This window comes from Neomonachus schauinslandi, chromosome 1 (assembly GCF_002201575.2).
Source record: "Neomonachus schauinslandi chromosome 1, ASM220157v2, whole genome shotgun sequence".
NCBI lineage: Eukaryota > Metazoa > Chordata > Mammalia > Carnivora > Phocidae > Neomonachus > Neomonachus schauinslandi.
The window spans coordinates 54339204-54364925 of record NC_058403.1 but is presented as its reverse complement, the minus strand read 5'-3'; the positions used below and the strand labels follow the sequence as shown (position 1 = coordinate 54364925).

Below are 25722 nucleotides of genomic sequence, written 5' to 3'. Positions count from 1 at the left end.
TAACCAGTCAATGCTAAATTACTTTCAATAAAATTAATTCTGGCTGTCACTATCATTGAAGATAACAGTGTGAGATATATATATTCTTTGCCTGATTCAGTTGCCTGAGATGTTTTAGATCAATTCGAGGAAAATAAATGGAATAAGTAAAATCAACACATGAAAATAAATACCTTCATTTTTAATTTGTTCTATATGTACAGTACTCCCATCCATTAGTTATTCTATTTAAATTACAATGAATTGGCACAGGAGGATGGATATCTTTTGGGATTGACTCTGATGTGTTGGTGAAACTGAAGTCCAGAAATGAAAAATATTATTGAGTTCTTATTCAGTTCTCTTATCAATTCACTGGACAGCATGTAGATAAATTATATCGCATCTTATTTGTTTGTCCTGCTACTGATATAAGAAAGTGTCTTAGTCTGTTCAGGCTGCTATAACAGAACACCATAGACTGGGTGACTTATAAACAACAGAAATTTATTTCTCATAGTTCTGGAGTCTGGGAAGTCCAAAATCAAGGTGCCGGGAGATTTGGTGTCTGGTGAGGGCCAACTTTCTGGTTCATAGAAAGATGTCTTTTTGCTACATCCTCACATAGTGGAAGGGGAAAAGGAAGTCTCTGGGTTTTTAGTTTTTATCTGTAAAATGGGATCTGTAGGACTGGCCTTAGCTTGCTTCTCTTTAGACCTCAGAATGGAAACTTACTTCAGAAGAATTCAGAATCACCAGAGCATTTATGGTTTTTGGTTTTGTTTTGTTTTTTTGAGAGAGAGAGAGAGCATGCATGCATGCAAGCAAGCATGGGCAAGAGGGATTGGAACTCGATCCCAGGACCCCGGGATCATGACCTGAGCTGAAGGTAGACGCTTAACTGACTGAGCCACCCAGACACCCCAGAGCATTTATGTTCTTTTTTTTTTTTTTTAAGATTTTATTTATTCATTTGACAGAGACAGAGAGGGAATAAGCAGGGGGAGCAGCAGAGACAGAGGCAGAAGCAGGCTCCCCACTGAGCAGGAAGCCCTGGACTCGATCCCAGGACCCTGGGATTGTGACCTGAGCCAAAGGCAGACGCTTAATGACTGAGCCACCGAGGCGTCCCAGGTGCATTTATGTCCTTAATGCTGCAGTAGAACCTGAGAACATCCAGTTGCAGAGTCTATATAGAGTCTCAGGAAGTGAGGAAAGGGGTAGTTTCTGATCTCTATTTTTTCTACTATTGTGCAATTGCTGTAGTTCGTTCTGGGTTCTTAAAAATGTTAAATGGGTCTTTAGCCTTGAAATAAGCAGACTTTTACATAGAGTTTATAAATTAGATACAGACTTAAAGCAAATCAGAGGACACCCTCCCCCACCACACACACACAAATCACTTACCATTTTGAAAAAAAATCAGTTAAATTGAGTCAGCCAGGTAATTGGTCCCTCAATACAATCAATTTCTTTAAACACTGAATTAAGAGTTGTTCTGGTTGAAACTAATTTTGCATGTAGACACTAAATATGTGGTACTTAGGTTTTCTTAAATCCTAAAAAAACCTAAATACTCTAAAAAAATGGAACACTCACCACTTCTTGCTCAGCTCTATGGACGTTAACTGTTGCCTTTCTAGATAAATTATTTTATGTAGACCAAGAATGCTTTCATTTGTTTGTTTTCTGGTATCATATAAATTTCCAGTAATTTCTCATGAAATTATGTTTGAATAAGAAACCCCATTTCCATGCTTGTTTAATCTGATGACAACCTCTTGGTAAAACTGCTTTTTAGTGCTCCATAAATCAAAATTACCTTGGCAGCTAACATAATTTCACACTATTGGTGGCTCACAACTTACCCAGCTTCTTCCTTGTATTATACTGAACAAAATGAATGAATTAAAGTCCTTTTCTTTTTCTCCTCCACATGTTGCTTCCATCACAGCTTTGAGAGTGTGTGTGTGCACGTATGTACACTCTAAATAACCTAATCTAGGTTGTAATAGTTAATGTATGTGTCAATGTGGCTGAGCCACTGTACCTAGTATGAGGTCAAACATTATTCCGGATGTCTCTGTGATGGTGTTTTTGGATGAACTTAGCATTTAAATTGGAGGACTTTGAGCAAAGCATATGGCCCTCCATAATGTGAATGGGACCCGTCCAATAAATTGAAGGCTTAAATAGAACAAAAAACTGACCTTCCATGAGCAAGAGGGAATTCTGCCAACAGATGGCCTTAGGATTCAAACCACACAATCAGCTCTTTGCTAGAGTTCTGGCCTGATGACCTTCAGACTTGCGCTCCAGCATTGGTTCTTCTCTGGTCTCCAGCCTGCTGGCCTACCCTGCAGCTTTTGGACTCGCCAGACTCCATAATCACAGGAGCCAATTCCTTACAATAAATCTTTTTCTCGGCATATACACATTCTATTGATTCTGATTCTCTGGAGAATGCTGATCAATACTTGGGCATTCTCTAATTTTTTAATTAAATGATCAAAGAATGGAACTTTGTGGTAGCAAATGCATACTATTGTTGAAACCCTGAGATGGATTCATGTACAATCTTAACTTTCTTACTGCAAACCCAAATGATTTATCTTCTTTCTTTTGCCCATTCAGTTGTGTTTTGATTTAAAAATCTCTGTGTATGTATTGGAAATGGATAATAGTTGAGTGCATAAATTATGCATCAGCCTCAAATTTCTCACTGCAAAGGCCTCTAGGGCAGGGGATAGGAAGTGGGGAATACTGAGTAACTGCCAGTGTCCTCTTGAAGAGGAAAGTGCTGGGCTGAAGTCTTCACATTGCAGGTTCTTCATGTTTGATTTTTCTGACATACCTGCTGCTGAAAAAGTGCTTAGGACAATTGTAAAACCAAATATAGTCCACATTTCTTTAGAGTCAATTTTTCAGTTTTATTGGAAAACAGTAATAAATGTCCCTGGCCAGAAAGTTAAAAATGTTGTTTCAAATTGAAATAAATATCAATATATTATGGACTATAATGCAAAACTTGCACAAATTTGACAAAACTCCTAAGGAGGTCTCCACTTACAGATGAATGTTTCCAGTGGGTTCCTACTCATCATCTACCCCCAAATAGAGTTAAGATGGTATTCTCTACTGCACTCAGCAATACACTTTTGATAGAAAAGTTTCAAAAGCATGATCTTAAAATAGGCTGGCTTTAAAAAATGAAAAGTATTGAAGAAAAAGGAGAGGACCAACTCCATTTGAGAGCTCCCTCTTCCTTTAATTAAAAAGAGAACGCTTTCAAAAAGCAGACAATAGAAAGTGAGCTATCAACAGTGAGTTTTAATGGCACTACTTTTTTGTTTTTTATTTCCTTGTCCATAAAAGCCCCTTTTTGATAAATGTTATTACTATAGTCATTATTTAAGTTCTCATTTTAAGAGCTACAATTTATTGAGAACTTCTAATTCTAGGTCTCTACTTGGGTTTTCATATTTACTCCTTTCCACAGCTCCACGAGACGGACATGTTAAATAATCTTGTAAATGGCATGGATTTGCCTCCAGGTCTCCAAAGCCCATGGTTTGGGTCCATTGCCGTGTTGACTCCCACTGTTTTTGCTCTCCTGGTTTAACCATCAAAGCACATTTACTGGGCAGTGGATATGTCAGAAGTGAAGGCATTCACATTCAGATAATACTGTGCTGTTGTTTTCAAAGCAGTCCATGTTTCATGAACCTGCAACAAAAGAAACTTGAAGTCATGATCTCTGAGTATGGAGAGCACATGCTATATCAGTTATTCAGGTTATTGTACAGATAATCCTAAAAGACTGAGAGAAGTAGAGTAGAAGAATAATACCCAATAAGGTTTGGTTAACATACTTTTAGTGACCTGTATACTTCAATGCTTAAATGTTTTATGGTATTTGGGGGCCACTGTATGAACCAATATGGTAGTCTCCTGTTACATTGTAGTATCTGTTATTTGATCATAGCACTGGTCTACAATTAGAGGCAGGAGTGTACTTGAAAATTTCAGTATTCCCTAAAGAAGACACAGTCTACCCACTTATATAATATTTAATTTACCAAACAAACAAATTTCTGGTTTTAATACCGCTAAATGATGCCTTTTGGAGAAAAACATACATAAAACTTGATGCATTATTCGAGCCGGTGGTTTTCATTGCAAATGCTAACCAGAAACGAGCCAATCCTGGTAGACCAGTTAAAACTCAGCCAGGCAGAGTAAGGATAGGACCCAGGCCCCAGAAAAACAAGGACATTCCATTTTTTTTAGTGATTTTATACAACCCTCTAGCCTGGTGATAGAGCCTGATACACGTATGAAGAGATAAAGGACAAACAAGTGAAGGGATTAATTAATTTGTTATACATTTTTGTTTTCTAAATTGCTGAATTTTAAGAGGGAAATCATGAATAATTGAAATCCTCAGACAATTCAGCAATTTTATTTGGCCTGGAGTTTCTTCGATCAAAAAAGTAAACATGGAATAAAACTGGCTAAGGCACATTTCTTCTTTATTTCTCTTGGAGTGAGACTTCCAAATGAATAGAAAAGTGTACAAAAGGCAAGCAAATGAATGAATGACATTAAAGTTTTGCATAATTATCCCAGAGGAAAATAAGCTGTTGAATAACTGAAAGGGAACGAAAATGTGACCATGATCCATTCATCCACCCACCCAAACATGCAATAATCTACTGAGATTTGACTGAGTAACAGTCATTTTGATAGTTTCTGAGAATAATGACCTTGATGGATAAAACGTGCACCTTACGTCTGTAGCCTAGGTAGGGGAGGTTGGGTGCACAAAGCAACTAATTCCAGGGTGACATTTAGAGAGCTAGTCACATGTGAATGGCATGCAAAGGGGAGAAAAGAAAGAAGGACAAATGTCATCCAGGAAAGAAGGGAAAAGTTTCAAAAAGGAGGGAACATTTGATTTTAGTCTTGAAGGAAAAAGTGGAGTTTATCAGACAAAAGCCACTTTATGGGGAGGAAATGGCAGCTATAGCTCAGGGTGGCTAGAGAGAAAAGAACTCGTGGGTTGGGCTGGTACTGGGTTGATGCCTGCTGATGCAGTGCCTACCCAGCAAGATAGATGGTGCATTGTTTCTAATGCAAATACCTGATCAGCCAGCGAGTTGCCCCACATATTTGGATTCTGATCTGGGTCCCAGTAATCCTGCAAATATATACGTCTTTTGAGATGTAGGAACTGGTTTGCTGGGTCCTCCAACAAAAATGGCGCTCCCAACGCTCCTGTAATTCAGAGTCCAAGAGCACAGCATCTTTTAAGGCAGTAGTTTACATCTCAGTGTTTATCTTCTTAAAGAGACACAGCTGTGGTGTTTGGGAGGTTGGGGGCCTGAGAAGGGAGCCCTGAGAAAGCTATGCGCCAAGGGAGATGACCATTCCTCAGCCTTCCCCCATCACTGAGCTATCACCACCCTATGTGTCCTGCATATAGTGCAGCATGAAAGCCATGTGCTGGATGGAAAAGATTTTTAGAGCCTTCTGTACCTGCACGGGAGCCCACAGACCGGGATTCAAATTGCAGCTCTATCACTTTTCTGGACAAGTTGCTTAATTTCTCCAAGCTGCAGTTTTCTTGTATGTAAAAAGTTATAATAATAACGCAGTAACACAATAATATAGGATTACTGTAAGGGTTGGGTGTATTAATGGCTATAAATCATCTGGCTCAAACCAGGCAGTCAACAATCTTATTCTTCCTTTCCTAGCCTTCCAAAAGAGAACATATCTCTCAGTTTGAAGTAGACTGCTTCCAAATCTGGCACTGTGGTTTAAATTGTTAGTATTGATAGATCTATCACTGAATTGAAGAAGTTTGCATTTTGTACTCCTTCCCAGTCCAGGATTAAGGGGGGAAAAAAAAGATGATTGTTTTTAAAATCCAGACTGTTTTAGTATCTTGAAATTTTAACAGTCTATATTATATTTCATTTCCAAATAAAACACAATCACATTCAGAGTTGTAATTTGAATCAATATCAAGGAAGAACACACTCATGACCTATTTGTGGTAACAATACAATCTGTTCATTGCTTGTGATAAAGAAGCATTTATTACAAATGTTATGTTAAGTACTCTATTGCTTCATCATTAACAAGACTCTATTGACCAGAGTTATAGTGAACTATAAGATAATGAAACCTCTCCTCTGTAGGGGAGGAGGGAGAGGGGTACAAGATTCAAAGTAAAACAAGGCAACATAGGATTTGATTGTGCTAAGGGAGTTTAAGAGAAGGTATCCTTATCGAACTTCGGGGCTCTGGGGCACAAACAGACATTTTCATGGTCAGGAAAATTGCTGAATCTATTCCTTAAAGAAAAGATTAAATTTAGCAGGATAGGAGAAGGAGCAAGACTTTACATTTTAAGCTGAAGGAATGATGTGGCACTGGGAATCTTTAAAATGGATGTAAGAAGACAATGGTTAGAGGGAGTTAGATTATTTGTGCATGTGTGTGTGTATTGATGACACACACAAATAATAATGATAACTAACATTTATTGAGCATTGCACTAAAAGATACTTTACCTGAATAACCTTATATAATACAACAAACCTAAGAAGTAGCACTGTCAATCACCTCATTTTGCAGAAAAGGTAACTACATCACACAAAAGTTAAATAATATGTTCAAGGCCACATAGCTAGTAGGAAACGGAGATGAAATTCTCCCCTTAAAGCCACTGTGCGATATTATGACTAAGAGACAGGAATGCTTGGGGCCAAAGAAAAGTAATAATAATAAAAAAAGCCTTATGCATTTATAAAAAAGAAACAATCATTACTTACACATTCCTTATGATCTCATGCTTTTCCAAGCTTGACCTTGAGCACTAAGCAGGGTTCTAGTTATTAGCTCTATTACTTCTAGTTTAATTTGTTACCCCACTAAGTTCTGGTTCTAACTGCCTACCTATTGAAAATGACAACCTCTGTGGATATTATACATCAATCAGGCTGTCTCTGGGTGCAAAATATTACTAGTGATGAAGATAAAAAAATGGCTCAGACACATTATCTATTAATAGGATATTAGCAATTTTAGTTATTCATGATTTAAAAATAAAATATAGAAGTCAACTTTTCAGTAGATATTAGTAACAGATGATAGTAGTACTATTGGCCTGCTTCTGGTCATCTAATTCAATACAATCAAACCAGCATGCCTGTGGAAGCCATCCTCCAATATGTCCCCCAAAGACCACTGCCTTCTTGGTATTCAGATCCCCTGTGGTCTTCTTTTGTTTAGGAGGGTGGACCTGTGTAGCCACAGGATACTGTGGAAATGACAGTGTGTGCTTTCTGTGGCGAGCACATAAAAGGCATTATAGCTTCTGTCTCGCACCTCTCTTGGATCACTTGCTCTAATGAAAACAGCTGCCATGTTGTGAGGACGCTCAAGCAGCCCTGAAGAGAGGCCCGTCTGTCAAGGAACTGAAGCCTCCCACCAACAGCCACACAAACGAACCACCTGGGAACCTAATGGTTTCGTTCCAGTCAAGCCTTCGATCACAATAGCCCTCACTGACATCTTTACTGTAATCTCATGAGAGTTCCTGAGTCAGAGTCACTGACCTAAGCCACTCCCAAATTCCTCAGAAACTGTAAGATGATAAATGTTTCTTGTTTTAAATTGCTATGGTTTGGGGAAATTGTTAGGTCATAGTAGATAACTAATATGATGCATTATGAGTGCCTACTGATGTCAGGATAAACTGCTAATCACCAGAGCTGAGACCCAGGTGAAGCTAAGTGAGTCCACAAATAGAAGAAGAAACTTGCTCTCAAGCTTACACATAAGATCTCCACTTGCCTCACCCTTGTCCCTGCTTGGATAATCATCGTTGCATAGCAAGATAAACAAAAAACAACCCTTGCCGCTAAGGAACTCATATTGTATTCAGAGTTCATAAATAATGATAAGGAAACATAGTGTGACCAGACCGTTTGAAGGGGAAGTGATTAATTCTGATATTGGCGTGGAGGGATCACAGAGAAATTGGTTTTGAGTTGAGCTTCCAAGGTTATGGGCTGTTTCCACAGTGAAAAAGAAGGGAGCAGAAACAAAGAGCATGTACTCCAGGCTGAGGAAAACTGGAGAGCCCAGGAACAGAGGAGCAAAGTCAGGTTCAGGTTCAGTGACCCCCACTTTGCCAATGTGATTGCAGGGTAGGGCTGAGGTGTGGATGTGCTCAGAGAATGTTGGGGGATTATTACTGTCATACCAAGGAGTTTGGACTTTATTCTTCAAATCATTAATATTTCTGAACAAGAAAATGATAGGACCAGATTTACTTAAAATTTTTTTGTTTGATTATGATTTAAAATATGCATAATGTAAAGCCATTTTAACTATTTTTAAGTGTACAATTCAGTGGCATCAAGCACATTCACAGTGTTGTACAATCATCATCACTATCTCAAGAATTTTTTCATCCCCCGAAATAGAAACTCGGTACCCTTCAACAATTCCCATTACTCTCTCCTCCAGCCCTTGGTCACCACCATTAGCTTTCTGTCTCTATGCATTTGCTTATTGTAGGTACCCCATCTAAGAGGAATCATGCACTATTTGTCCCTTTGTGTCTAATTTATTTCACTTAGTAGAATATCTTCAAGGTATACATGTTGAAGTATATATCAGCTTTGCATTCCTTTTTAAGACCAAATAATATTTTGTACATATATGCCAACATTTTGTTTATCCATTCACAGATACTTTTGGAAACTCCTTTGTCAGTGGTGTTGGAAGGCAGATTGTAAAAGGAAGAGAGAGTGAGAGACACAGGCTGGAGCCTCTTCTAGTGGTCCAGAGGACAGATAAGTAGGGCCTGAATCAGATGAGTGACACCAGGAATGGTAAGACAGGACTGGTTGGAACAGAACAGGGAACTCATTTGTTTGGGCTCACTGGTGTGCACTGACCAGCATTGAAGTTCTGGTTTTAACTGAGATGTGTTCATAGGAAACTTCTCAGATTTCTCTTCATTCTCTTTGAAAAGGTGTCTGTTACAGTGTTACACGTTTAATGTGTTCTTCTTCTGTTTATTTTATTATTTTTAAAAGATTTTATTTATTTATTTGACAAAGAGAGAGAGTACAAGTAAGCAGAGCCGCAGGCAGAGGGAGAGGGAGAAGCAGGCTCTCTGCTGAGCAGGGACCCCAATGTGGGACTTGATTCCAGGACCCTGGGATTATGACCTGAGCCAAAGGCAAATGCTTAACTGACTGAGTCACCCACGTGCCCTTGTTCTTATTCTGTTTTAAAAAAAAAAGGAAGGGGAGGTTTCAAAACAGAGTGTCTAGGCAAATAAGATCCAGTATCAATACCTAATAAATGTTTCTTTTTTAAAAAATATTTATTTATTTGAAAGAGAGAGTGCGCACATAAGCAGGGAGATGTGCAGAAGGAGAGGGAGAGAGAAGCCCAAGTAGACTCCCCGCTGAGCGCAGAGCCCGACTCGGGAGCTCAATCCCATTACCTGAAATCACGACCTCAGCTGAAATCAAGAGTTGACCACTTAACCCACCAAGTAACACAGGCACGCCTCTAATAAATGTTTCTACATAAATTATGCTTAAGATATAATTAACAACTAGATAAAGAAAGTACATTAACCACTTAAGATAGTGTTACTTGGAATCATCCAAAAGTAAAACCAATATTCTGCACCATGATTGTCCTGGAGCATTGTACAATCACTAAGGAAAAAAAAAATGCTATTACATAAATCTTGGCAGAGAAGCATGCCTTAAAATATAAAGCATAGCTATTTTAAGCTCTAATAATTCTGTCTTTTGTAAATCTTCTCTCTTTTTGCTCATGGAAAATGTTTCACTGATACAATGTCCCCCTCCCCCTTGCCCCTGAACAAAGCACCTACCTCAGCATTATGTGCCCAACAGGCATCCAATAAATATTAATTGATGGTGATAATAGCATCACCCACGAGAGAGACAGAAAGTAGTATTTATTATCCTACTTTACAAGTGAGAAAATTGACACACAGAGATGAAATGACTCACTCAAGGTCACATAGTAAGTCATTGGCAGAGCTGGAAATAAAATGCAAGTAGTACAGAAGGACATGCTATTATCCTCTCTGCTTGTGAAATTCCTCCTCCCTTTTCATTCTGCCTGATCAACCTTGAAAGTTAGTGAGAGCAAGATCACAGTTTGTGTTTGTAAGCCTCTATAATACTGCTGGGGTTTGAAAACTGAACCCTGAGTTTTATTACTTTGTTGGTTTTTAATTTTTTTTTAATGTAGGCAGTATCAGCCAGGTTGATGCTTTTTTTAAACTTTAAAATCATAAGCTGTAAAAAAATCTTCCTCTTTTTCTTTCCAACTCCCTACATGCCCTCCTTCCTTTCATCCTGTATCATAATAGTTTTAATAGGAACTGTCAAGCTTAGTTCTGCTATCTAAACATGTCTTGAATATCCTCAGCAGAAAATTCGGTACAGTTGAAATAAGGCAGACACTTCAGAGTATGGAGACATTGGAGATCACAGCTCTTGCCACACAAGCCAAGAAGGATCAGAGATGGGGGGTCTTATCCTAGCCCTGCCCGTGATTAGTTGGGTTATTGGTTACTCCTGTCCCTCCATTTCCTGTTCTGAGTCATATGAAGCCAACTGAGATCTCTTGCAGCTCTAATATTTTTAACTGGAATATACTCATAACCAATAGGTCATTAATTGAAACTTACTTTCTCTGCATGGTATTAGGGCATCAGAAGCATATAGAATATGCTAAATGGGTGTAGCTCCTAGTACTGCCAAGGAGCTTACATGCTGAGAAATTCAGCACTGAGATAGACAGAAATAAGTGAAAGAGAAGTCAAAGTAGACCTAGTCAATAATTAAAGCAATACAGATAAAGATGTATTCACCTTACGCACAGAGATGAGTGCCCATCATGGGCCGAGGAGCCGTGCGCTGGTGACAGAAGCTGTACAGTTAGAAATGGAAGGATTCCCTATTTTGCCATCACCCAGAGAAGGCTGAAAAAGAGTCTTTAAATTTGATAGTGGAGAAATAACTGAATAGTCTTTATACTGTGCACGTGACCATGAAGATTATCCTTGTGGTAGGAACCTATACGCTAAAAAGATCAGAAAGCCTGATGTGAAATGAGCGATACAGAATGGAAGGACAGAGTCTGATAGCAAAGACCTGTTTATTCCCTGTAGAGTGAACTCATTTAGAGTAACCTCAGGCCACCCTTCTCCCCTTTGTAGACTCTGCCTCTCCGAAGGGGCAGTGCCCCCATGTAACTGGTAAGTCCAAGAGGCATACCTTGGCACGTCCAGCTAGCTGTTGCTTCTTCCTCTTGAGAGTTAGCTGCCCTCCGAGATCACCCTTTCTCCTCTGGTTCTGCAACCTGCAACTGGATATGAAATTTGCCAAATGCTGGGGTCCAGTCACCAGGCCCTTTATATCTTATACTATGTTATATTTTCCAAATTAGCCTTTCTTAGTAATAAAGGGAACTGATTGCCTTCCATGTTAATCTTTGGTTTATTTTTCAACTTGATCAAAAGTGGGCCAAGAAGGGGGGTGAGAGTTCTATGTGTCAGAAGGTGGTGCAGAGAATCCAACAGGTCTGTTGTCTCAGAGCCTCCCTAAGAAACAGGGGGGAAAAAATCCAGCACAGACAGGGCGCTCCCACCAGCAGGAGTTTGTCACCCCTGGAAAGCCATGACTGTGATTTCTGTGGATATTCATAGACGGTTACGTGAGGGAAGGAATTCTACGTCTGTGAATAAACGTGGTGGGATTTAGCAGGGGCAGAAGACACAGAAATGCCTGGCAAATCCACAGGATGGGCCACAGTTAGCTACTTCCCTTAGAGGCTGGTGAAACGTCTCTCTCATCTCTCTGCAGTACTGCCTGATGCCTGAGATGCCAGAGATGGAGAATAAGCATGACAGTCCCGCCGCAAGTTCTCAGACATACTCAGGGATGGGATGCTGAAAGCAAAGCACTCGGCTTTCAGCATAACCAGTGAAAGAATAACATTTATTATTCACTATTTTTATTGGACTGAGTCTTAATCCCTTCCCTTAAAATGTTTATGTCTTTAGAAAAAAGATGAAATAACTGCCCAGGCACATAAATTAAGTATTAAACTAAAGTATAAATGGTCACGAGGAATTAAGGACAAAAGAGGGTCAGGAGAACAGTCTCTACAGACATCTTGGCAATACAGTAAAATTTCCTAAGATCTCGCTAACTGTAGGAGAAATGTTATAATTTTGTGAATAATTAAAATACTCATGTTTAGGTTCATATTCTTAAAATTGAATATTTTAGGGGAGCCCGGGTGGCTCAGTTGGTTAAGTGTCTGCCTTTGGCTCAGGTCATGATCTTGGGGTCCCGGGATTGAGCCCTGCGTTGGGCTCAGTGGGGAGTCTGCTTCTCCCTTTGCCCCTCACCCTGCTCGCGCTCTCGCTCTCTCTCAAATAAATAAAATCTTTAAAGTTGAATATTTTATTCTCCGTGTTAAGTAAATAATTTTTGTTATAAAATATGAAATAGTTACTTTTTTCTTCCCACTCTAAATTTTGGTCACTGACCCAAAAATTTATGGTGGAAGATAGAAGAGTTATATTTACTAGAATAGATTCTCTCTCTGCTTCAATTCAGATAAAAATTAATGAGAAAAGAAATTTGGGGTTTGAAGAAAAAAGAGAAGGGGGAATTCAAGCAAAGAAATCAGAGGAAGCAGAGACAAAATTAGGGAAGTTACAAAAACAAAAGTTTAAAAAGGTGAAAAGCCATGGAAAAAGGGAGCAGGGAAGCAAAAGGCCAGAGGGCAGAGAGCTGATGGAAGTCAACTGGAAAAAAGAAAGACACTGAACTTTGGGACCAGCTCTCAAACCCGGTCATCTTACTAAACTGTTAATGAAATGCTTTCATAAATGAACTTTTAACTCAGGGAACTTTGGCTTTATTGATGTTACAGCTGCTGGCGTGTTGAGTACTTTGCAAAGTAAACAGGAACTAGTATTACTCGAATTTAAGTTCAGTCTTTTTTAACCTGCTCACAACACGCTAACATACACCCACATACATGCTCGCATGCACCACCATGTAATTTCCTGGGGCATATTTTGGAGCTGGCATATCTTTTATTAGCTTTTGATTTTGTGGACAGAGAAATTTGTAACTCACGAAAGGCAGTGTTTTGTATGATTCAATAGTAACCCCTTCTGGGTCATTGCTTGTGTGTGTTGATGGGTTTTCCAACTCCAGCATCATGACAAATGATGCCATGTGGACAGGAAAATAAATGGTTTTTCTGCAACACCCAGAGTGCTCAATGAATCTAGACATAGGCCCTGATAGTTTTATCTAACTTAGATATTTCCCAGTTTATTCTCACTACTTACTTTCTTGAGAGCATCGATCAATCTTAAGCCCAAGTGAGTAGAAAAAATTAAGAACAAGTTCTTATAAAATAAACCAAAACTCTATCCAGAAATACAGACTCTCCAAGGAACAGGATGGTGGGGGGCGGCTGGATGACTGAGAAGGGCCGTTCCTTCTATGGATGGTGCAGAAGGCAAACATGGAGGGACTGGAGGGGCTGACTCGGTCCAGGGGAGGAAAATATGAGCTTAAAGGCTCTCATCTAAAAAACCCAACCCAAACCAACCAACCAACCAAACAAAAACCTTCAAGACAAATTGCTCTTGGTTACTAGGCATGGAGTCAAAAGTATGAGCTGGAACAATGCTAGAGAAATGGGCTAAAGGCAGTTCTCTTCCCCTGTCTAAAACCAGAAGACATACTTGGACTTCATGTGATCTGATCACAGGTTAACAATATGGGCATGAACCTCCAAATTGTCCCATATACGGGTCAACTTCAAGGACTGGTTTATTTACTTTGCAAAATACATCCCAAATGCGTGTATTTTCCATATTTCTTCTTTGTGTGAAATGGGGCTGTTTGATTTTGATGAGTGCCTTTTGGAGCTGGAATAGATGAGTTTAGAACCTCTCTCTACCCTCACCACAACTAGAAACTGTCACAGAAAGCCTCTGGTTATTTCTTAGTTTGGCTCTGTTTACTCACATAAAATCATCCAGCTCCCTAACTCCTGGCCTGTTCTTGTAGAACCAAGGGCTGTGATATTGGCCTTATTCCTTTCTCAGGAGGAGGCCTTGCTCTGTGCTCCTTTGCCTATTCCATAGCTACATGTCCCATATCCAGCATGGCAGTGCCAGAGGGGACAGTCTGCATAACAGAAAGAAGGGTTTCATTCTCAGAAGAGCTGGATGTAGAATTTGCATGTGAATCCAGCATCCACCATGGATTAACTGTGTGGCTTAATCACTTAGCTTCTCTAAGCCTAAATTCCCCTGTAAAATAAAAATCATGACACTTATTTGCACAGTGATTAGAGAGTTGACTTAAGGTAACATATGGAAAGCCCCTGCCCACAGAATACTTAAAGGAGTAGTATTTATATTTGCTGGCTTTATTGTAGGAGAAGGCAGTTCTTGACCTAAATGCTGAAGAGAGGGGTTTTGTTTTGTTTTTTAATCAAATCATGACACTTGGACTTCTAATTCTCTGACCAGGGAACCAGTTCCAATGTGTATGGATTACTATTTTAAGAAAATCAATAAAATGATTTGAGGACTGTGCTCATAAATGTAATTACTTGGGGAAGGTTCTTCATCATTTTTGGCTTCAGCATTCCCATTAGGAAAACGGATAATGAGATCTTTTCTCTATTTACTTCAAATTAAGTTCTGGACAAAAAAGTAATTTGTTAGACAACTAATCTGAGGAAACTTTTTTAAAATATAAAAACAAACTTTTTAAGATGGTTGTTTTCTTATGATATGTAGAGAGCTCTAGGGAAGGGCAGATGAATAGGCTACATTCTTAAATGAAAAATGGGAGGAGGAAGAGAAGAAGGGAAGAAAGTTGATTCAAGCTATGATTTCCTACTTGAGAGCTGTATGATTTAGAAAATGTCAGTTAAATGAATTATCTGTGTAACAAATGAATCTGATTCTAAAGACTTAAGTGTACTCAGCCTATACGCAGAAAGGCTTCTTTCCTGAGATCTGAAGGGCTAACCCCACCGTGTCAGTGTTCCTCTGTCCTTAGTTTCTAATTCTCAACTTGTTATTTCATGAACTTTAACCACATAATCTTATTTCTTTATTTTTTAAGTGAAATCAGTCAAACCAGTTGTCTTTCTAGGTAGACATATTTGTATCTCAGCTGGAGTTAAAGTTAATTCCAACTTGTTTCTTAAGAAAGTCTCTAAAAGGCATTTTGCAGGACGTTTTCCTTTTCCCAGGTATTTTTTACTCTGCATGTTCACAGGTGAAGGTAGACTAGCACTAGTGCTCTTCGCCTTGTGCTAATCTACCATCACCCACTGGAAAGCCAACTGCATGGATCAGCAGGCAAAGCAAAGCAATGACTGATGGATTATAACTAGCCCATGACTTCAATTTACAGTGTGCTCCTGAGACACTCACTTAAACTGAGCCAGCCTCACTTTCTTCATCAGGAGATGTGGGCTGTAACCAGGTGTGATTACACACGCATTGATGATAATTGCCTAATAATAACTTGGCTATAAATTTCTAAATCATTTATTTAAACATGTCCCAAATGCAAAGTATAACAGTGATGATTAAAACTCTTTATTAAAATTATTTATATGCTTAAGAATAAAAGGCTAATTATATACACATACATATATGTACACACTTACCTAGATTCATATTTTAGGTATATACCTATATCCTTTTATTGATTTGTGTGTGTGTGTGTGTGCACGCCTCAAGAAAAATATGTAGATTTTTTTGCATGGGTTTCAAGTTGATCATAAAAGTAGAAATTTATTCTTATGTAAGCATTTCATCAGGAGTATTTATAAATTGTAGAGATTTAACTGTGAATATAATTTACACCTTTGTAAGTATTTTCAGTTTTGGTTACAAGAAAAACAAACGACCTCTCAGTTCCATTCAGATAGAAGTCACTGAATTATTGGGTCAGTTTGGCAGCAAATCATCTGACCTTCAATACCTTCCTTGATTTGTCTTTAAAACACCACTTCTCTGGGCTACAGCTTGCTCTAAAGGTTAATGAATTCACACTCTCAAAGTACCTTGAGGTCTCCACATAATGGTACTATGTAAGTATTACAGTTTCTAAAAGACATTTGAAATTTTTCTTTGTTCAAGGACACAAGAGCACTTCTTTGGAGGCAGCCCTTAACTAGACTTCCTAGCAAGAGTGACATGTTAATATGTGAATACATAATTAGGAATAAAATGATCACACGCAATTAACACTAACATGCTCAAAACCACCAGATGACGTGACAGTTGGGTTTTCCCAATGCTCTAGAATTGATCTGTGAATAAAACATATTTGTTCATTTCTTTGAAAAAGTCAAAAGGGGTTATCTATCAACCTAATCATTGTAAAAGACATGATAAATAAACAAGAAATGTATTCTTACCTATAAGCAATGTTGAACACAGGGCTACTTGAAGCATTTTATAGGCCATAATCCTGTTCTGGAAAGAAAAGATTATTTATTGTAATCTACACCAAGCAAAGCTTTAGGTCACCGCGGCTGCTTTCTAGGAGCGTGAAGCCTTTGTTGTGCTACCTGGCTACCCTGCGAGCTGAGACGAGTCAGAGAGGCCGTTGCATAAGATGGCTTTTTTTTTTATATAACCCCTGCCTTTTTACCCTTTGGACTTTTTGGGCTGACTTTTTACAAGCTGTTCTTATATGGGCCATGTATTTATTTACTAATTTTATCATCCATACAGACTGAGGTCATATAATGTTAAAAAAAAAGGGTGGAAAAACTGAATCACTCATACATGGCTGGTGGGAATATAAAATGGCAGAGTCATTTTGGAAAACGGTTTGGCAGTTTCTTATAAGTCTGGGCATGCAATTACCATCCAACCCGGCAATTGCACTCCTGGGCATTTGTCACAGAGAAATGAAAACTTTGGCTCATACAAAAACTTGTACAAGAATGTTCCACAGCAGCTTTACTAGCCATAGGCAAGAACTGGAAACAACCCAACTGTCCTTCAACAGCCGAAAGTTTAGCATATTGAAATACTTCTATACCATGAATTATAATAGCGATACAGTAAAAATTATTGATAGGCACAACAACTCAGAGGGATCTCAAGGGAATTATGATGGGTGACCCGTACCAAATGGTCAAATATGGCATGACTCCATTTATGTAACCTTCTTGAAATGACAAAATTATAGAACTGAGGAACAGATTAGTAGTTGCTAGGGATTAGGCACGGAAGGGGGAGGAGGATGTGGTTATAAGGGGCAATGTGAGGGACCCTTATAGTGATAGAACCGTTTTGTATCTTGGCTGCAGTGGTAGACATGAACATAAATGTGATAAAATTGCACAGAACCAAATACAGATATCTCAGACACATATACATGAATGAATGAGTACACTTAAAACTGGGGAAATCTGATTAGGATCAGTAGATCACATCAATGTCAATATCGTGGTTGTGATATTGCATTATAGTTTTGCAAGATGTTACCACTGGGGGCAACTGAGTGAAGGGCACACAGGGTATCTCTATATTATTTCTTACAAGTGCGTGTGGTTCTACATATCTCAAAACAAAATGTTTAAAGACAAAGGAATGTTTGGGGCTCCTGGGTGGCTCAGTTGGTGAAGTATCTGCCTCAGGGTCATGTCATGATCTCAGGGTCCTGGGATCGAGCACTGCGTTGAGCTCCCTGCTCAGCAGAGTCTGCTTCTCCCTCTGCCTCCGCCCTTCTCCCCTCCCCCCTGCTCCTGCTCTCTCACTCTCTCTCGCTCTCTCTTGCTCTCTCTCTCAAATTAAAAAAACAATCTTAAAAAAAGACAAAGGAATGTTTAACTGCATTACAAAATGTGTTTGTTTCCGACAAAAGTACACAATGAATAAAATCACAACACTTTTTAAAGTTTGATTTTTTAAACCATGACCCTTTTCTGTGGCATGATTAACAGTTCACTAAATAAACTCATCGTTATACAATTTATTCTTTTTTTTTTTTAAAGATTTTATTTATTTATTTGAGACAGAGAGAATGAGAGAGAGAGAGAGAGCACATGAGAGGGGGGAGGGTCAGAGGGAGAAGCAGGCTCTCTGCCGAGCAGGGAGCCTGATGCGGGACTCGATCCCGGGACTCCAGGATCATGACCTGAGCCGAAGGCAGTCGCTTAACCAACTGAGCCACCCAGGCGCCCTATACAATTTATTCTTAACAGCAAATCATGCATCTGTTAGTCTCATCAAAATTAGGCAATCTGAAACAAGCAGGTATAGAGATATAAAAGTGGTAGAAAATAACTTTCTTGTCTATCTTTGAATTGTAGAGAGTGTTTAGAAACCTGAATCTACTTAGCTGAGAGTTATGCCTCTAATTACTGATAGAAGGCTTGTGAAGACAGATATTTGGAAATAGGCACGGCGAAATCTTGGCAGCCTATCTCATGTGTCCATCTATGTGTCCAGCTGTTGCCACATTTCTGTGATTCTTCCTTGTTTTTTATTTGGTGGAGAGGTATAAATATGTAATTGTGTGATAGACTAGAAAAATCTCAAGGAAATTAAAAAAAAATACTTTTTGTTACATGAAGTACACCCAAACAAAGGAGAAATTCATCTTCGTCTCTTCTCTTCCCTCCGTCATTCTTCAACTTTTGGACCTAAAGTGACGCTTGCCTGGAGTGGGGGTGGGGGCGGGGTTGCCGCCCATCTCTTTCACTCTACTCTTCTCAAAAATGGGTTATTAGTCTGTTATGTTGGTTGGGATGTAGAATGCAAGTATAAAATAATGATGGTTTTTCTGTGAATTTTATGTATATTGTCTCATTTAATCCTCATGACCATTCAAAGATGAAGGCATTTTTAAATCGTTTTACAGATGAGTAAACTGAGGCTTAGAGAGATTTCATAACTTTTCCAAGGGGCGTTCAGAAATTATAGGGTGCAACTTTGCTGGGGAGGTGGAGTGACTGCTGGGCTGAGAGGCACAAGCCACTGAAATGAAACAAATTAGGTGAATGTGACCCCAATTTGGTCCACAGGTGAAGGTGGCTTGGGCAACTCAATTTCGTACAGGTGGTATGTGTGTAAGACAAGATCCTGCATGTGCCAGAAAATGTCTTTCCTGGTGAACGAATCTTTTTCTGATCCCCCAAATCAAATCTGGTGCTCTTTCTCACATGCATGCCTTTGGCCCTTAGGCCATGTCTCCCTGTATTATGCATGGTTTCATATGTGCATTTCACTGTTCCCAAGTGGATTCTTTCTGAAGGCTGGCTCTGCATCTTACTCCTATTTGTATGCCTTCAATGCCTAGCAGAGCACTTGTTGTATAATAGCCCTCAATAAACATGATTGAATTCAATTGAATCAACTGATTCAAATTAAACAACTATATTAAATTGAATCAGTATTTTCCTGCACTGGTCTATCAGTATTACAATCTTATCCTACTGGCTGCAAAATGCAAGTATAATGTAGCAGTTTTGTTTTTATGTTGAGGCTTGGGTTTTAAATTGTGTTTCCCAGAGCTTGTCTCTTTTTATGATCTATAAGAGAAAAAAGCTGGATGCATGAAAATTGGCAATCTTTAATTATAAAGACATAGAAATGCTCTTCGAAATGAAATTGGAATATCTATCTTTGAAAAATACAAAGATCAAGTGGCATGAATTAATGAAGCTCATCAATGGAGTCTGTTCACAACTTTGATGATTTAGGCTTAGAAATTATTATTTTACTATGATATGATGGACCTTGGTAAGCTCCCATGGTCTCTTTCACATCAATGAAATATAAATGTTAAAAAAATTGTGAGATCAGATCCAATATTATAAAAAAAATTTTAAAGAAGAAAAAAGAAAAGAAAAAAACCTTTATTTTACCAAGGAGCAAGCTGAACTTAGTTTCTGCTTTGTCATGCCAGCCATGCAATCAGACCCAATGAACTGCAAAGCTCTGGTGAATGCAATGTTCATTTATAAAATTCTGATAAGAATTGATGAAGGGCATGGTGGAGGCTGGCGTCATTTAATGACATCATCAGCATCAATAAAAGGTGAAGAGTCAGCCAACATGTTGGAGGAGAGGATACTAACCCTTATAAACATCGTCCTAAACTTTCAACTGCATTCAACCTATTGAAAGTAAGCTGGTTGGGGGCACCTGGGTGGCTCCATTGGTTAAACGTCTGCCTTCGGCTCAGGTCATGATCCCAGGGTCCTGGGACTGAGTTCCGCATTGGGTTCCCTGCTCAGTGGGGAGCCTGCTTCTCCCTCTGCACCCCCTCCCCCCGGCTTGTGCGCCCTCCCTCTCTTTCTCTCTGACAAATAAATAAATAAAAAATCTTAAAAAAAATACGCTGGTGATAGCACTTATTTTTATGAAGTTACTTGAGATTTTTGAAGAATTTCTATGTGGGAACAAAATTTGATGTTTGAGCACATGGTAAAGGAGTCAGTTTTAAACTGATTTGACAGCAAATGGATTTGTTGTCACTGATACTCTAAGAATATAACATGCCATCATTATCAGGTCAAACCTCAACTTAGGGGTACACTTTCCCTCCTAGGACTAATGGAATATCTCATCACAGTCGGGGTTAGTGGCTATTTAGGCAGAGAATGGATAGCAATTACATTCCAACAGGGAGTAAGGGTTTCCATGAGGTCTTGTGCTACACGCAGAAAGTAGCTCTTTAAAAAGGTCCAAGATGGTACATTCTAACTCAGTTGGTATAATGCAGAAACTACTTTTATGTATGTATGTATGTATGTATGTATGTATTTATAAAGATTTTTTATTTTTAAGTAATCTCTACACCCATCACGGGGCTCGAACTCACAACCCTGAGATCAAGAGTTGTGTGCTCCACGACTAAGCCAGCCAGGTGCCCCAGAAACTTTTATTTTAATTTATTTGTATTATTTTTTAAATATTTACTTATTTATTTTTAGAGAGAGAGAGTGCGATGGGGTGGGGAGGGGGAGAGAGAAAAGCAGACTCCCCACTGAGCATGGAGCCAGGACCCTGAGATCACTGCCTAAGCCGAATTCAAGAGTCAGACGCTCAACCGACTGAGCCACACAGTCCCCCCCCCCACCAAACTACTTTTAAAGTACTTTGTAGAATACTGTTTTGCCTTGGAAGCTAGAGTTTTTGCTTTTTTTTTTTCTCTCAATTTGTGAATAAAATAAAGCCTTGCTGAGAGCAAACAGGGATGTAGTCTCTCTTTAGCCTGTCCCCTCCACAGAAGTACATTGTTCTCCCTATTGAGGCTTCAGGGCTTCTGGCTCCAGGTCAGGGGGGCATGCACCCATCATAGACTAACAGTAGAAGCTGGGTTAACTTGGAGAAATTAGCTAAAATGTTGGAGATATGTATGCTGCATTTGTATCCATTTTTAGTATGATTGTTGCAGATTTAAAAAACTCGCCGTAGCTTGAGATGCCTTAGCTTTAATGTGGTTTGGAAATGTAGTTTAAGGACCTACATAATAGGCTTCTCTTTTACTAGATGTAGGTAGTTCAAGATCTTTAAAAGATTAAAACTGATCCTATCTGGTTTGGGGTGGAGGGGGGCTCCCCATTACATGGGGGCTCGTTGTCATCTTGAGATCTAGGCTCTCATATTGCTGGGGGTTCCTTCTGCTCCCTCTTTCCCATTTATCTGCTGATTTGTGTCTCCACCACAGAGCAGTATATAAAGACAGACCGTGAGTTTATAGATTTCTCCTTCAGGTGTTATTCATTCATTCATTCAACAACTATTTTGCTGGGTAGTTCCTATGTTCGGGGCACTTTTCAAAATCCATCTATTTGGAACACATTTGATATACATTGTTCCAAGTACTAAAGTTACAAAGATACATCAACCATTATTTCTTGTGTGGGAGAAGATAACTTCAGGGAAAGTTTCCAGTGAGATGAGTTACAGTTTTCCATGAAGACAGATTTAGTTGGAGGAGGAGGAAAATTCCAGGAAAGAAAAGAGCATAGCTAAAGATCAAGAGGCTTGAATGGAGGGAAAGCATGAGGGAAACCATCATTTGAGGCTGTTACAATAACATTTGTGAATACTGTACTGACCTTCTCTAAAAATTCTCTGTATTACTGATGTTTAATAATTTCAGTGATTTCTGTTGGTTATCGCTATAAATAAATTAGAGTAATTCTTTTTGAAAAGATTTTGTTTATTGAGAGAGAGTGAGCGAGCACGAGTTGGGGGAGGGAGGGGCAGAGGGAGAGGGAGAAGCAGACTACCCACTGAACAGGGAGCCTGACGAGGGGGGCGGGTGGCTCTATCCCAGGACCCTGGGATCATGACCTGAGCCAAAGGCAGACACTTAACTGACTGAGCCACCCGGCAGCCCCAAATCAGAGTAATTTAAAGACTCAAAGATATTGATACAAAAGTACACAGTCTAGCAGTTTAAGTAAAGATGTCAATCTGTTTTATGATACGGTGTTGGAATAACTGACTTCTTGATGAAGCTTTGAGGTAATGTGTGCCAAAGCATTTTCCTCATTACACACTGAATAATTGATAGTTGACAATATGTGACATTTATTGAGCATCTGCAATTCACTAGCTAGTTTACAGAGCACAGAATCATCAAAGGATCCCGCCCAATCGGCTCACTATCAAAACTCAGTCTGTCATTTGCTGAGTCTCTTCCATGCTTCACTCAACTAAAAGCAAAGAAAGCATTTCTAGAGACTCACCGCAGGAGTGAATGGGCCCATATTTTCTCTACAGGTAGCTCTGTGGGCATCAGTATTAGTTCCATAGGGAAGCAATCTTTTCCCGTGGTTCTGGTAATCTCAGAAGATAAACTTGATGATCTAGGAGAGATTCAAAGTAAAGGCCGTTCTATCATTTGATGATGCTTTTTCTGCTAAGACCTGCAGGTGAGCCCTTGCAGATGTGACTTTATCAGGATCAAAATATAAGTGCAGGTGTTTCAGTCCGGTACCTATAAAAACAACAGTTGGTTTAGCTTTAAGAGATTTAAAGTATCGCTTGAAATTCCTACTTCCCTGGGGAAAAAGGAGGGGATTTAAGATAAAGGAGAGGAATATGGAAGAGGGCATATAAAAATGGAATACCATGGGAGGGTAGGGGAACTGGGGAGAGTAAACTGAGAGTTTTGGGTTCTGGGTTGGAAGTGGCAGAGGTTAGAAGGAAGGATGGAAGGCATGGTGCTGGATAAAAATGGCAGCAATCCTTCCTGTTAATTGGTTTGGGCAGCTGTGTTTGTTTGCTAGGGCTTCCATAAGGAATATCACAGACTCGGTGACTTAAACAATAGAAATTTATTTCTCACTGTCCTGGAGACTAGAATTCAAGATCAAGGTGTTGGCAGTTTTGGTGTCCTGAGGTCTCTGTTTGTGGCCCTTTATTGGCTGCCCTCTTGCTGCCTCTTCACAAGAACATCCTCTGAGCACACGTACATCCCTGGTGTCCTAAAGCCTCTTTTAAATATACCAGTCAACTTGGATTAGGGCATACCCTAATGGCCTTGTTTGAACTTAATTACCCCTTTAAAGGCCCTATCTCCAAATTCAGTCACATTCTGAGGTACGGGGGTTAAGGATTCAACGTATGAATTTTGGAGGGACCCAATTCAGCCCATGACAAGTAGCAAAGAGAAAAATCCTTCCAATGTGGGTAGTTCTGCTTCTTCCAAGCCTTGTTTCTGCTTAAGGAATAGGAGTGTTTGGGAGGTTGATAGAGGATATTTGAGGGGAAGAAGGGCCCCCATGAGGATTTGTCAGCTGGTGATGTCTTTCCTTGGTGAGATTGCCTTTCTCTCTTAGATGGAGGAAAGTTCTTCTATGCTTCCCTTCTCCATCTCCACTGAATTTTCCCATCCTCGGAATTCAAGAATTGTTCAAGGATTTGTATCTCTGACTCATGTGTTGGGGTTAATGTAAAATGTTAGTTTTCCTTCCCACTGAGGTCGACCAACAAGTTGATGGGTTCATTCCTTTTCTCATGGAAGGAAGATGTAACAGGGCGGGTGCATACGGGCAAGAGTGAGTTAAGGAACTTGGCAGGAAGACTTCTATACCACAGCAGCATTGGTTTCATTTGTAGGCTATTAAGATGGAATCCACAAATTTCTCATGAGCCCTAAAACTAGACGATTTGGTTTATTCCTGGTTATATAGTAGGCATTAAATACATTATTATAGTCCTTTTTCTTGTTATCCATTTTTTTTTTTCAAGGAAACCTGAGAATATGATCTTTTGGAACTACAAAATCAAGCCTAGCACATGTTTCAAGGCTCTTGTAATTGTGATTATCCCCATACAGAGGGTTCCTATGAGGAACAGACATTTAATGTTTTATATATTTTTTTAAGATTTATTTATTTACATGAGAGAGGGAGAGAGACAGAGAGAGAACATGAGCAGGGGGAGGGGCAGAGGGAAAGGGGATGCAGACTCCTCACTGAGCCACTAGGGGCTCAACTCGGGGGGGAGGGGGCGGGTGCGGACGGGGAGGGCCTGAATCCCATGATCCGGAGACCATGACCTGAGCCAAAACCAAAAGCCAGATGCTCAACTGACTGAGCCACCCAGGTGCCCCAGGCATTTAACTTTTAATAGAGGTATAATGGTTACAGAATCTCAGCCTCTTTTGATGTCCTCTTTATGTTCAAGAGATGTTATATTCTCTACAGTCACCACCAAAACTTCTGCTCAGAATTATCACTCTTTGGGTTATTCTAGATGATAATTTAATGCTATAAAGAAGAGAACTTTAGGTAGAGACAAGAATGGAAGGGTAGTCCTGAAAAGGAGGATGAGAAAAAGGAAAAGAGACTATAAAACCAGAAAGAATAAGCAGCATTAGGACTCAGTCCAAGATAATTAAACAAAGGTATTTCATGTTCTGACTGAGAAACAGGTACAAAGATGAGACCATGACAGAGATTGGGGGTGCGTCTGTATACCAGGAGAAGGTGAAAAACCAAAAAAGGGGTAGGTATATGACCAACTGTATAGTATTCTATCAGGCACCCAGCTATCTTGAAAAAAGTTTTGAACTCCTAAGTTGATAAAATTAACTGGGAGCAAAATTTAATAAATCCAGTCAAGTCTAATGAGCCTGGTCATTTGGACTCCTTAGCATATGATAGCATGCCTCTTTCTAGGGAAAAGTCCTGCTAGTGGGAAGTTGATAATAATAACTATTCATCCTCTCTGGTATTTATGGGGATTTTTATCTCTAAGAATTAGATACAAGAGGAAGGGAGATACCACTCTGGAGTGGTGAGATCTACTCCGAGTATCACTCTTCATTGGTGAGTGGCAACCTAGTGATGGGGTCTCTTAAATGATGGAGTGATTAGTTTTGGCAAGAAATGATGTTCTGAGTAAGACAACAACCCAATTTACCAATTCAGTGGCTAGTGATCACAAGGTAGAGAGTGCTTCTTCTAGGAATGGGGAGGGACAAGTGGGAGAATTAAGGAGAAAGAAATAACCCCCCAAAAGAAAGAGAGACTGAGAGAAGCATGTTACAGAGACTGATGCAAAGTCAGGAGGCTACTGTGAAAAAGATTCAGGCTCTAAAACAACCACTCACTTTCCAC

General features: G+C 39.4%; 1 protein-coding gene across 1 annotated transcript; it reads right to left on the bottom strand.

Annotated features, from left to right (window-relative positions):
- Positions 1-3546: 3546 nt before the first annotated feature.
- On the bottom strand, positions 3547-16672 carry C1H3orf85 (chromosome 1 C3orf85 homolog). The gene is made up of 3 exons (XM_044914054.1): positions 16540-16672; positions 5123-5256; positions 3547-3705 (listed from the first exon to the last, which is right to left on the bottom strand). Exons 1-3 carry the CDS (start codon positions 16586-16588, stop codon positions 3616-3618), a joined length of 273 nt encoding a protein of 90 aa, XP_044769989.1. The 5' UTR covers positions 16589-16672; the 3' UTR covers positions 3547-3615.
- Between the last annotated feature and the right edge of the window lie 9050 nt (positions 16673-25722).

Coding starts and splice junctions, on each gene's coding strand:
- C1H3orf85 (XM_044914054.1), bottom strand. CDS start 16,588: ATGGCCTATAAAATGCTTCAAGTAGCCCTGTGTTCAACATTGCTTATA. Junction 5,257..16,539: donor GTGTTCAACATTGCTTATAG/GTAAGAATACAT, acceptor TCTGAATTACAG/GAGCGTTGGGAGCGCCATTT. Junction 3,706..5,122: donor GCAACTCGCTGGCTGATCAG/GTATTTGCATTA, acceptor CTTTTGTTGCAG/GTTCATGAAACATGGACTGC.